This window comes from Eptatretus burgeri, chromosome 13 (genome assembly GCF_056783735.1).
Source record: "Eptatretus burgeri isolate ZD-2024b chromosome 13, Ebu_testis_v1, whole genome shotgun sequence".
Classification (NCBI taxonomy): domain Eukaryota; kingdom Metazoa; phylum Chordata; class Myxini; order Myxiniformes; family Myxinidae; genus Eptatretus; species Eptatretus burgeri.
In genome coordinates this window covers 66,549,072-66,561,540 of record NC_140973.1, presented here as the reverse complement: position 1 = coordinate 66,561,540, position 12,469 = coordinate 66,549,072, and the positions used below count along the sequence as shown (strand labels likewise).

Here is a 12,469-nt window from a genome sequence, read left to right as displayed (position 1 = left end):
GAGGTTATTTTTTCACCCCCCGTCTGGTTGTTTGTCTGTGAGCATGATATTTCAAAAAGTTGTGGATGGATTTGGATGAAACTTGGTGGACGGGTTGGATGTGTGACGAGGGCGAGTTGATTCAATCTTATTGAATATCCGGATCCGCATATGTATCCAAGAGTTTTAAAAAATTCCTTCAGTGATTCCCTTCACCATTGAGAGATTGGGCCAAAAATGATACACAGCATGATATTTAAAAAGTCGTGGACAGGTAATGACAAAACTCGGTGGATGAGTTGGTTAGGTGACAAGAATAGGCCGATTAGATTTTGGTTGAGGTCTAGATGCAGATCCAGCCTATCAGTGGGATACAAAACGTAAACTGTTTAGCCTGGAGGAGGTATATGCTCCACTTTACTGTGATATTAATCCTGCTGTAACACACTTGATTTAAATTTGGCTTTGCCCAGTGTTGGTACAACAGTCTGGCTGAAGACGTTGACATTGCTCCAACATCAATATCCTGCCATTTGCCCAAATGCTGCAATACCCCAACACTTTAACCCCATCATTGGACAAATGTTGGCAAATAGACGTCGCTTTTGCCTGTTACAAACGTTGGATGAACATTGGAAATCCTCTTGTGAATGTATGTGTGCTAGCTATCGTGAAGGAGATGATACATTTGTCAACTAGAATGGCACTCGGTAAAATGCATATCTCCTCCAGGCTTAACACTTTACATTTTCTATCCCACGGATAGGATGGATCTGAATCCGTACTTTAACCTAAATCTAATCAGCTTGTTATTGTCAATGACACAACTCATTCACCAAGTTTTGTCCTAACATGTCCACAATTTTTTGAAATATCATGCTATATATCGTTTTTGGCCCCATCTCTCAAGGGCGAAGAAGCATGAAAAAAATTCCCGGATCCGAAGCATCACCAAAATCTAATCAATTCATACTTGTCACACACCCAACGTGTTCACCAAGTTTAGGAAATAAAGCCTAACCTCTTAATGCCGCCGTTTACCAGACTCGGACACATTGAACAATGGGGACAGGTGAGGGCTTGTTACTAGCAGGAGCTGATTGGGGTTCCATCACAATGGCGTGGTTGTGTGGGTCGGCACTGCACAGACGATGTGCAGCTCAGGGAGTGATGCAGCTGTGGAAATGGTGATGAGGGAGGCAAGATGAGAGGGATGTCTCTTCTTTGGAGGCCAAAGCAAAGAGAGAGCAATGTGTTGACATCATCGTGTGCAACTTTCTACTCCATCGCAGAGGGTGGCCACTACCTTCGGACCTCCCCCATGCACTGCGATTCCCTGTTATTGGCCACCCGCTGCTTGTGGGTGGGGTCATCTTCCAGGTCATCCCGCCCTGTGGGACAGCCCAAAACAAAAGTGTTCCGCCTTCCTCCAGCGTTCCACAGCAGACCTAGCCGCAATGGGTGGCACAGTCTTCCGGCCAAACAGTATGTAAGAGTCATTCCTCCGACAGCGCAATGTGCTTTCCAGTGTGCCTTTGGTGTTAAATGCCTCACTTGGCCTCGCCTGATTTACTGGAGGTTTTACACAACAAACTTACGCTCACTCGGGTATACAAGACCTCACTCGGCCTTGCCTGATTTACAAGAGGTTTTGTACAACAAACTTACCCTCACTCGGGTATACAAGACCTCACTCGGCCTCGCCTGATTTACTGGAGGTTTTACACAACAAACTTACCCTCACTCGGGTATACAAGACCTCACTCGGCCTCGCCTGATTTACAGGAGGTTTTACACAACAAACTTACCCTCACTCGGGTATACAAGACCTCACTCGGCCTCGCCTGATTTACTGGAGGTTTTATACAACAAACTTACCCTCACTCGGGTATACAAGACCTCACTCAGCCTCGCCTGATTTACAGGAGGTTTTACACAACAAACTTACCCTCACTCGGGTATACAAGACCTCACTCAGCCTCGCCTGATTTACAGGAGGTTTTGTACAACAAACTTACCCTCACTTGGGTATACAAGACCTCACTCGGCCTCGCCTGATTTACAGGAGATTTTACACAACAAACTTACCCTCACTCGGGTATACAAGACCTCACTCGGCCTCGCCTGATTTACAGGAGGTTTTACACAACAAACTTACCCTCACTCGGGTATACAAGACCTCACTCGGCCTCGCCTGGTTTACAGGAGGTTTTATACAACAAACACCCTCACTTGGGTATACAAGACCTCACTCGGCCTCGCCTGATTTACAGGAGGTTTTATACAACAAACTTATCCTCACTCGGGTATACAAGACCTCACTCGGCCTTGCCTGATTTACAGGAGGTTTTACACAACAAACTTACCCTCCACTGTCTTAAAGTTAACCCTCACTGCCTCCTCTGTGCACGTTTTACAACACGACTTACTCTGACATTTTCCCTGTTACAAGAATAATCTAACCTATGCGGACATACGGCCCATACTATTCTTACCACAATCTTACTATGGAACCCCCCTCCCCCCACTTCCACATAACAATACCTTTGTCAACCTTCAGTTGATCAAACCTATTGAAACATTTCCTTTTATACTCTACCTTTCACCCCATCAAATGTAATACGTGTAGTGTGGAACACATCTCGCTCGTTCCACGGCCTGAACCAGCAGACAAGGGGCTGTATCCCATCTGAGACGGCTCAATAGCAATTAATACAGATAGTGTGCGAGATCAGTGAAACGGTGGTGAACACATGGAACACAAGATGAACCAACGAACCAGTGTGATTGCTGATTGGAATTTCACTGGAGCTTAATGCGGAGCCCAAACCCATGTAATGCCAAAGGACACATTAATGCCTTAAATAGTCATGGAAAAGAAGACAGTAAGACCCCTTTTTATTATCATCACATCATGGGAATCCATCTAAGGTGATATAAAACCAATTGGTCTTTCGAAACATTCAGCGCTTGGAGGGCCTTGGTTATGTTCCCAAGTTCCCATGAATTTGAATCAATGGTGTATTTTTCCAACATTCAGCAGCAACTGAATGATTCTATAATATAGTTATTACCCAAGTATCCCAACTGCATTACAATTACATTGGATAAACCTGGTGTGACCCAGGTATCCTGCCTGCATCTGCACATGACACACCACCTGAGTGGTTCACTGCAACCAAGTTGACACCTGACTAATGACCACAGAAGTTTATACAGCAGGAGATAAAGCAAGGCACCACATGCCAGTGTGAAGTCATTCTGCTTAAAGGGATCAATCCTCAAGCAGTGCAAGCACAAAAATATGGAATTTCTTCGATTGATATATATGCAGATGTTTACATTGACTACCACAAAAAATGTACACAAACGAATGAGGCTACATGCTTAACTTAAGAAAAACTCAAACAGCACTCGGTAGAGCACACACCACCGCTAAGGATGAACAGTTTACGTGTTCTATCCCATTGATGGGCTATCCCACTGCACCCATCGGACCTGAACCAAATTTAATTGGCTTGTTCTTGTCACCTCATCAACTCATCTTTCAATGGTGAAAAATCTGTTAAAATTTTTTTTTTATGGTATCCGGATCAAGATCTTCACTAAAATCAAATCAATTTGTCCTTGTCACACACTCAACCTGTCCACCAAGTTTCATCCAGATTTGTAAATAACTTTTTGAGATATCATGCTTACAGAGAGACAAACAGATAAACACAGAAAAAAACGAGAATAGCACTCGGTGGAGCGCATACATACTGTTGCGGGCCAGCGGGGTTGGGTGAGAAGACCACTAGGTGGGGGAAGCTACGTCGATTCTCACCAGACTCCCCGGAATTGTAGGCCATCGCTCATGGATAATTCTGTGACGCGGCGGGTCGCTTAACCGATCGTGGACGCCAATAAGTCAACCGCGTGAACTAGGGTCCTCCCGCCTATGAAATCGGGTAACCTAATTAACCACACGGTTTAACCACCGGGGAACCACGCCCTCAGTACGCCTTGTCCGAACCGGATCACTCTTCCGGATCGGATCACCTTTCCGGATCGGATGCAGCCAAGCGACACTGCCAAGGATGTACCGGCGAGAAGGAACGGACCTTTGGGAATAAAGACCCGGCTAAACCTGGATTCGAACAATGCTGGACCAATGAGAGAAAAAACAAAGGCGAGCTGGGAACATTTCTACAACAATTATTTATTTACAGCAAGCGAGGAGAAGCATGTGGCACAACAAAGGTTTATTGGGTATGTAACACAAGGGAGAGAGGAGAGGGGTGTGGGGGGGGGGTGACAATTATACAAGCAACTTACTAAAGCAGACACAGTGCAGACTTGACACGACATTATTTACAATAACAACAATAAAATATCTTCCACAGGCTTACTTAACAGACAGGCGCCATATATATATATATATATATATATATATATATATATATATATATATATATATATATATATATATATATATATCTCTCTCTCTCTCTCTCTCTCTCTCTCTCTCTCTCTCTCTCTCTCTCTCTCTCTCTCTCTCTCTCTCTCTCTCTCTCTCTCTCTCTCTCTCTCTCTCTCCCTCTCCCTCTCCCTCTCTCTACCTCTCTCTCGCTCTCTCTCCCTCTCTCTCGCTCTCTCTGCCTCTCTCCCTCTCTCCTTCTCTCCCTCTCTCCCTCTCTTCCTCTCTCTCTCTCTCTCTGTTTCTCTCTCTCTCTCTCTCTCTCTCTCTCTCTCTCTCTCTCTCTCTCTCTCTCTCTCTCTCTCTCTCTCTCTCTCTCTCTCTCTCTCTCTCTCTCTCTCTCGCCCTCTAGTGCAGCCTGTGGCTACCGGTTGCATCATTGGTTGGGGTGCGGCTATGCCGCTGATGCAGTGTCCCCCTTACCAGTGCACTGGTACTCATTTTGAAGACCTTGGAAGGATGACAGGCTGAGTCAACCTCCTGGTGTATTAATTCAGCGGCCCAACAGGACTTGAACTTAGGACCCACTCAGGACCCTAGGATCCCAAGCCGTCACCCTAACCACTAAGCCAACACCAGGCTTTGCCAGCACACTCAAACACACACACACACACACACACACACACACACACACACACACACACACACAGAAAAAGAAGAAACCCCATTGAAAAAAGGACTTTTGCAGCCAGGGAGGGAGGGGGTTGAGGTTATAGTTTTCGGTACCTGGGTGTTTCGGGGGGAAGGATGCTCCGTGGTGCGGCACCTGGCAATAGCTGCGTTGTTCTGGCCACAGCGGCATGTGTGGAGATCGTGTTCTGAACAGGAGGAGCTTGAGTGGAGAAGGGAGGAGTCCAGAGGGTGAGAGTGGAGCAGTATGCGGGACCAGGCAGGAGGCGGTTCGTCGAGGCGAGACGTGGGCGGAGTCGAGGACAGGAGACAGCGTGAAACACACACACACCCTCACATAACAACCTCACGGAGGACTTCTCCATGTTTTATAGAGCTCTGGGGGAGGGGCCATGCCGAATCCGACGTCATTGCCTGAGTCGGCATTCTGACTGGCCCCGACCCCTCACGTGGTCCGCCATCCTGGGCTGGGCTACGGCCAGACGCCGGTATAGCCCGCCCACCTGGGTGCAAAAGCGTACGTGACACGCCGCACATGTCTGGCCTCGGGTAGACGGTGGTGCAACCCGCCCACCTTACTGCGTGACTCGATGTGGTAAGCGAGACGAGGGGCAAGCGGGGCAGAAGGCACTGTGGATCGTCACGTTGTGGTAAGCGAGACGAGGGGCAAGCGAGGAAGATTTACCTCAGGAGTGAAAAGAGGAAGAGTGGGAAGTGGAATGGAGGGGTAAATGATTTAATAAACCTAACTAATAGCCCATCGCAACGCACTCCCTGCTGTCCCGCTAGACAAAAGGTAGGGAACTAACTACACGTGCACTAATGGGATAACTATCTTGGGACACCTATTTGTTGTATGCATGCGGTTCTCGAACCGCAACAATACTACCTCCAAGCTGAATAGCTTACGTTTTGTATCGCACTGATCAGTCGGATCTGCATCCGGACTATTCGTCTTTCTCACACACCAAAATCTAAATGGCTTGTTCTTGTCACCTACCCAACTCGTCCACCAAGTTTTGTAATAATCCATCCACAATTTTTTGAAATATTGTGCTATGTATCGTTTTTGGCCCCATCTCTCAATGGTGACAAGTCAATTTAAAAATTGAAAGATTCTCGTATCCGGATCCGGATCTTCACCAACACCGTCTTGATTCACCCTTGTCACACACCCAACTCATCCACCAAGTTTTGTCATAATCCATCCGCAACTTCTATATATCGTTTTTGGCCCTATCTCTCAATGGTGAAGATTCACTTTAAAAATTATAGGATCCCGATCTCTACCAAAATCTAATCAATTCGTCGAATTATTAGTAAGGTTTAATTATTAGTAAGGCAGCACCCTCGTCCCTCTCTTCAGACCTTGACAAAAATCACAAACACTTGGAATGCCTTTAAACCCTCAGAAATCCTGTACACTCACTATTTCTCTCTCCAAAAGGACCGTACCGAAAATCCTCTCATCTACTTTCTCAACAACCCTCTCAAAGAGGTTGTCACTCAAACTCTTGGGTCTCACTCTCAGCCATGATCTCTGATCTTGGGCAAGCCACATTTCAAAGTTGGCCGCCAAAGGAAGACACTCACTGAGCATCCTCCGTCGTGCAAAGTCCTTCCTTGGCACACCTGAGCTCCTATCAACCGACAAAACTTACATTCGCAGCGTAATGCAGAACTACTCTCCCTTCCGGGCTGGCCCTCCTGCCTCACATCTTGCTCAGCTTGACACCATGGAAACAAAGGCTTTCAAGATCATTGGAATCTCTCGCAATGAAGCTGAGTCTATGGGCCTATCACTTTGCCATCGCCGACAGGTCGGTTGTCTCTGTATTCTTCTGCCTCCTTTCTGGTGTTGCACTCTCTGTCCTCTCCTTACCTTGTCCCCCCCCCCATGTGCAAGACACAGGTGGTCCACCAGTAACCCCCTCGTTGTGAATGCCAAAATCCAGAACCACTGCTCACCTCCACTCATTTGTTCCTCTTTTTTTCCTGCCTGGGAAATCAACCTCCCCACTCTCTTCAATCTCAATCTTCAAAGACTCTCTCCAGGTCTTCAAGAGAGCTGTTTGCCACCATCTCAAATCATCCCCCATCCAGAACGATGATATTTTCTACACCCCTTAAACCACTGCCCAGCCCTCCCAAAATTTTGTTTCAGTATCCATATTGTCCATCCCTTACTTTCTCCCCTATCCCTCATCGTTACCTGCCTCCCTCGTTTGTCCGTCTCCGTCTATTCTCTCCGCACGGTTGTCCAGTTCCGCCTCCTGAGGAGAAAGAGAAAGCCGCGGCTCGTTTAGTGAGGCGTGACGCAGCCGTTGCTCCCTGAGACAAAACAAACTCCTCTTCTTTCTCCTGGTGCATTTGTCTTTTGTAATTTTGGGCACGTGCATCTTCGATGATCCGCACCCCTCCCCTCTCACTTGCCATTGGTCATCAATGAGCCTGGTGAGCAGGGTGACTCTGCCGTAACGGGAAGCAGGAAGCACCTCGAGTTCTGAGGTAACGGGATGTACCTCGAGCTCTGAGGTAACGGGAAGCACCTTGAGCTCTGAGGTAACGGGAAGCACCTCGAGCTCTGAGGTAACGGGAAGCACCTCGAGCTCTGAGGTAACGGGAAGCACCTCGAACTCTGAGGTAACGGGAAGAACCTCGAGCTCTGAGGTAACGGGAAGCACCTTCGAGCTCTGAGGTAACGGGAAGCACCTCGAGCTCTGAGGTAACGGGAAGCACCTCGAACTCTGAGGTAACGGGAAGCACCTCGAGCTCTGAGGTAACGGGAAGCACCTCGAGCTCTGAGGTAACGGGAAGTACCTCGAGCTCTGAGGTAACGGGAAGCACCTCGAACTCTGAGGTAACGGGAAGCACCTCAAGCTCTGAGGTAAATCAACCGTCGTCGATGACGCTTGTTCATTCTCCCGCCAAAACTCTGTGCTAGGCCCAGCGAGCGCTTTGAAAGAGAAACATTTAAGACGAATAACGGAGGATAGAAACGTTAAATATGTGAGGTAAAAGGGGTTCATAATTCTCGACATAGACATTATGGAAGGTTTACAATGCCTTTCTAAACGTAATAGTGACGCATATTTGATGTTGCATTTAATTATTTTACACCTACCTAAAACATGTATTGCACTCAGAAAAAACTGGAGTTATCTACTATACTAAAAAAATAGAATATGTTTGTATGTATGTATGTATGTATGTATGTATGTGTGTGTGTGTGTGTGTGTGTGTGTGTGTGTGTGTGTGTGTGTGTGTGTGTGTGTGTGTGTGTGTGTGTGTGTGTGTGTGTGTGTGTGTGTGTGTGTGTGTGTGTGTGTGTGTGTGTGTGTGTGTGTGTGTGTGTGTTTGTTCGTCCTTTATAGGGGGCCGAACTGTTGGATGGAATGAGATGAAACTTGGCATGAGTGATCCTTGGGACATGAGAACGGACATGGGGGGGGGGGGGGTCAAGTTTAAGGTCAAAGGTCACGGGGTCAAGGGGTCAAGGTCACCGGGTAACTTCAATTTCTCAATTTCATCCGATCGAGACGGAACCAACGCCATTCGACAGATAATCAAAATTAAATGACACAGTTGATTGACGACATTCACTTCCGACTTCCGGTTTTCGAGTTATGACGTCATAAATTGACTACAACGTCAATTTTCATGTTTGTTTGTCCTTTATAGACGGTCAAACCGTTGGATAGAATGAGATGAAACTTGGCATATGTGATCCTTGGGAACGGACATAAGGGTATCAAGGTCAAGGTCAAGGTCAAAGGTCACGGGGTCAAGGTCACCGGATAACGTCAATTTCTCAATTTCATCTGATCGAGACGGGACCAACGCCATTCAACAGATAACTGTACCCGCCCATGGGCGGGTACTTTGCTAGTATCTATCTATAATTCCAGCAATGTGTGTGTGTGTGTGTGTGTGTGTGTGTGTGTGTGTGTGTGTGTGTGTGTGTGTGTGTGTGTGTGTGTGTGTGTGTGTGACCGCTGTTTCTCGACAACCACTGGTCCGATCTAATTGAAGCTTGCCAGGTATATTGCTGGGGCCCTGTGGATGTGCCCTTTCAAGGTTTGATATCAGTCGGACAAGTGGTTCCCAAGTTATGGCCATTTATTTACCAAACCAAGGACAGGACACGGTGCTATGATGTCATCAAACAAAGAAGAAGAATTGTGACGTCAATTATGACGTCATAGCACCGTCATAAACTTTTTTATTTCTTTTTTTCCACGTACAGCCATGCACGTATGGGCACGCACTAGTACTATTAAAGAGTCTATAAATCCCTAGGAGTCATTTCCACAACAGTATGAACTTCACATTTCAATATCCTCCTCTGTGACGGTGGAATTGAAGAAATAGCCATCGACAGTTAATTGAATGTGACTGTGGCGGTCAATTTGCTCACATCGGTGGGTGCTTACTGCTTGCCAAGCACCTCTCTTGATCGCTTAATCCGCTTGCCAAGCGGCTTGCAAAACGGTTGATGCAGAAAGGTTGGGTTGACAAGCGAGAAGAATTCCCACTTGCTCAGATCTATGCTCATGGAAGTCAAATGAAAGGAGTAAGAAGGGGCAAACATGCGCATGAGAAAACAGGGATGTGTTCCATTACTAAGGAGTTTGCTATCGCTTGCCAAGCCAGCCGTTACTAATGAACCGTTTCATTGGAGTGCTTGCTCGAGTGCTTAAGCCACTTGGTGAGCGCTTTACAAGCTGATTGGGAATGGAACGCAGGAGGCATTCAGGACTGACAGAGGAGGAGAAATATACTTTAAGAAAGCATCGAATTGGTCAACTCTGTGTGACGTTTTACGTTCACCGTTAATCTCAGAAGTAAACCGGATATGACGTCATGTGTATTCCTGCATCACGGAGCGATGTTGTGGATCGGAGGATAAAGGATTGGAGGTGAGTTATGAGTCTGGGTATGTTTGAAAATAATTACAGTGTCGGTTTAGACGGAAAGGAATGTAAGATGAAGAGAGCAAGGTGGTTCAAAACAAGAGGCTTAATAAACCTTTAAACTTCAACAACAATGTTTAAAAGTGCTCGTAGGCTTTGGGCTCCACCAAGCGGCCCATTTCGAGATAGCATGGGTAACGGCCGAGCGTTACTGTACTTATACTGTCCTCCATTTCGGCGTTAAGATAAACCCGAATCGAGATACGAGCTCCGATGCGTCACTGAGGGGAGCGACCTGCCTGGTGAGATGAGCTTTGACATCCGTACTGTACTGTACTATACTGTACTGTGTATTGCGTTTTCGCCTTTCGGCTCTATCCTGTCGTGAGTTCGATTCCCGGCAGATAATTAGGAAGGGCCGTCAATCTGGCTGTGTTGTGTGAAATCATAGAGAGCCTGGGTGGTACCTTGACGAAGAGCGACCTTGTGGCCTCTGGTACCATGAATGGACTATTTAACCCTCACGTGGCGGTTATAAACAATGAAGGGTACTTCGTGTGACACCGACGTTCGACCCTTGGTGAGTCGAAACACGAGACGGGGTTGGTGTGCTCTGTACATGTCAGTGGACTCGACAATACTCTTCCTTGCTGTAACCACACCAGAATAGCAATAGGATGTAAGTACTCCATTAAGTACTTGGATGGGAGACCTCCAGGAAGACAGGGTGTTGTAATCTGAACCTCCCTTTCCCCCCTTCCCTCCCCCTTTTTCGCTCTCTCCCTTTTCCCTTTCCCCTCTCCCACTTTTTCCCTTTCCCCTCTCCCCCTTTTCCCTTTTCCCTTCCCCTTTCTGTGGAGTCGAATCTGATAACATCCTGATGTAGTGCTTCTTGCAGGCCTCTGTCCTGTGTGCATTTAGGTTGTGGACTTTAAGATCCATCCACAAATACCAAAAGGGGTATAGTAGGTTCATTGTGTACTGGGAGACTGGATAAGTAGATTCTCTGCCGAGAGGTTAAAACGAATATGTAAGATTATTTTGAAATGGATATCAAGTTGGAGTACGATAATGATAATCATAGGCTTAGTAAGGAAATTGATGGATTAAGTAAATGGGCAGTAGATGTGGCACATGTATGATGGATGTATACAGTAGTGTAGTGTGTTGATTATGGTTGTGCTGTCATATACCTTTAAACATCCATTTTACTCCAAATATTTGACGTGTTTACTCTCGAGCTGATCCGTGCTTGTTTTCTAAATGTTTTGCAGTCCATCTAGATTTGTGTAATGCTCCATTTAATGTCTCTTTTGCTTTTCAGGTTTTGATCATCGGATGACGGTTGAATGAAGAAAATATTATTTTTAAAGGGAATTTTAAAAACGGCACACTCTCATCGTTTGGCTGAGACGAACGCTCGAGGAGACCAGCTGAGGTGAACCATTGTCTAAATAGTAGGGAAGGATGTCGTGCATCTTTACCTCTGACACCTAAGGTGGACATTCACCTCTGTTACTTGGCTAAAAAAATTTTTCCTAAGTATGTTGGTCTGTAGCGTTTGTTTGTCTGTCCGTTTATTGGTCACATGATTTTTGGCCACAGTTTTCAAACAATCGCTCTGCATTTTTTTTTTTTTGTGTGTGTGTGTGTCGGTGACCAGCCGAGGACAGCAATGCTTAATTTTGGTGACTATCCGAATCCGGATCTGGATCTGAGAATTTTTCAAGGGATTCTTCACCATTGAGATATAGGGCCAAAAATTATATATTGCACAATATTTCAAAAGGTTATGGATGGATTCGGACCAAACTTGGTGGACACATTGGGTTTTTGACAAGAATTCATTCAATTTTGGTGAAGATCCAAATTCCTGATCTGAGAATTTTCAAAAAAAAAGCGATTCTTCACCACTTAGAGATAGAGCAAAAAACGATATCAAGCACGATGTTTCAAAAAGTTGTGGATGGGTTGGTTAGGTGACAAGAACAAGCCGATTAGATTTTGGTTAAGGTCCGGGTTCAGATCTGACCTATCAGTGGGATACAAAATATAAACTATTCAGCCTGATGTTTGGTATGTGCTCCACCAAGTGCCGTTTTAGTTACACCTGTACTGCTTTTGCAAATCACTTGGTGTAGCTATACGTAGGGAAATAAAAGGGAAATTCTAACTGTATTTTTCTCCTTGGATTAGATTTGCAGACATTGCCTCTATTTAGGGCTTCAAGCATGGCTGAAGCCCTATTGAATTCGTTAGTATTATTATTATTATTAACGGCGTTTTTATGTTCTACTGACCGATTTTGTGGCGGATCTGGAGGGAAAACTGTCGGATGAAATTCAACGAAACTTTACAGGATTATTACTCACCACCTGAAGTTTATACTATGAAACATTTGATGACGTAGGTCACGTGGTATGGCGGCCATATTGGATTTTATCCAAAACCTAAAAACATCTTCTTCTCCAGAAGGGATAATCTGACA

At 45.9% G+C, this 12,469-nt stretch overlaps 2 protein-coding genes across 7 annotated transcripts in view; one reads left to right on the top strand and one right to left on the bottom strand.

Annotated features, from left to right (window-relative positions):
• The window catches only part of LOC147014694 (fasciculation and elongation protein zeta-2-like), a 78,924-nt gene extending 71,471 nt beyond the window's left edge, over positions 1-7,453 (bottom strand). The window contains exon 1 of the mRNA XM_085850689.1: positions 7,281-7,453. Within this exon, the coding sequence (XP_085706815.1) occupies positions 7,281-7,438 (158 nt within the window). The 5' untranslated portion in view covers positions 7,439-7,453. The remainder of the gene's footprint in view (positions 1-7,280) is intronic.
• Positions 7,454-7,555: 102 nt separating this feature from the next.
• LOC147014693 (RNA 2',3'-cyclic phosphatase ANGEL2-like) overlaps positions 7,556-12,469 on the top strand; it is a 24,800-nt gene continuing 19,886 nt past the window's right edge. For 2 of the 6 annotated variants that reach the window (XM_085850678.1, XM_085850673.1), the window contains exons 1-2: positions 10,128-10,283; positions 11,306-11,419. The gene's annotated coding sequence lies outside the window, so the exon portion shown is untranslated. Of the gene's footprint in view, positions 7,956-9,968; positions 9,988-10,127; positions 10,284-10,432; positions 10,562-11,305; positions 11,480-12,469 lie in introns of those variants that run through there. The other 4 variants (XM_085850674.1, XM_085850676.1, XM_085850677.1 and 1 more) reach the window with 4 other exon arrangements.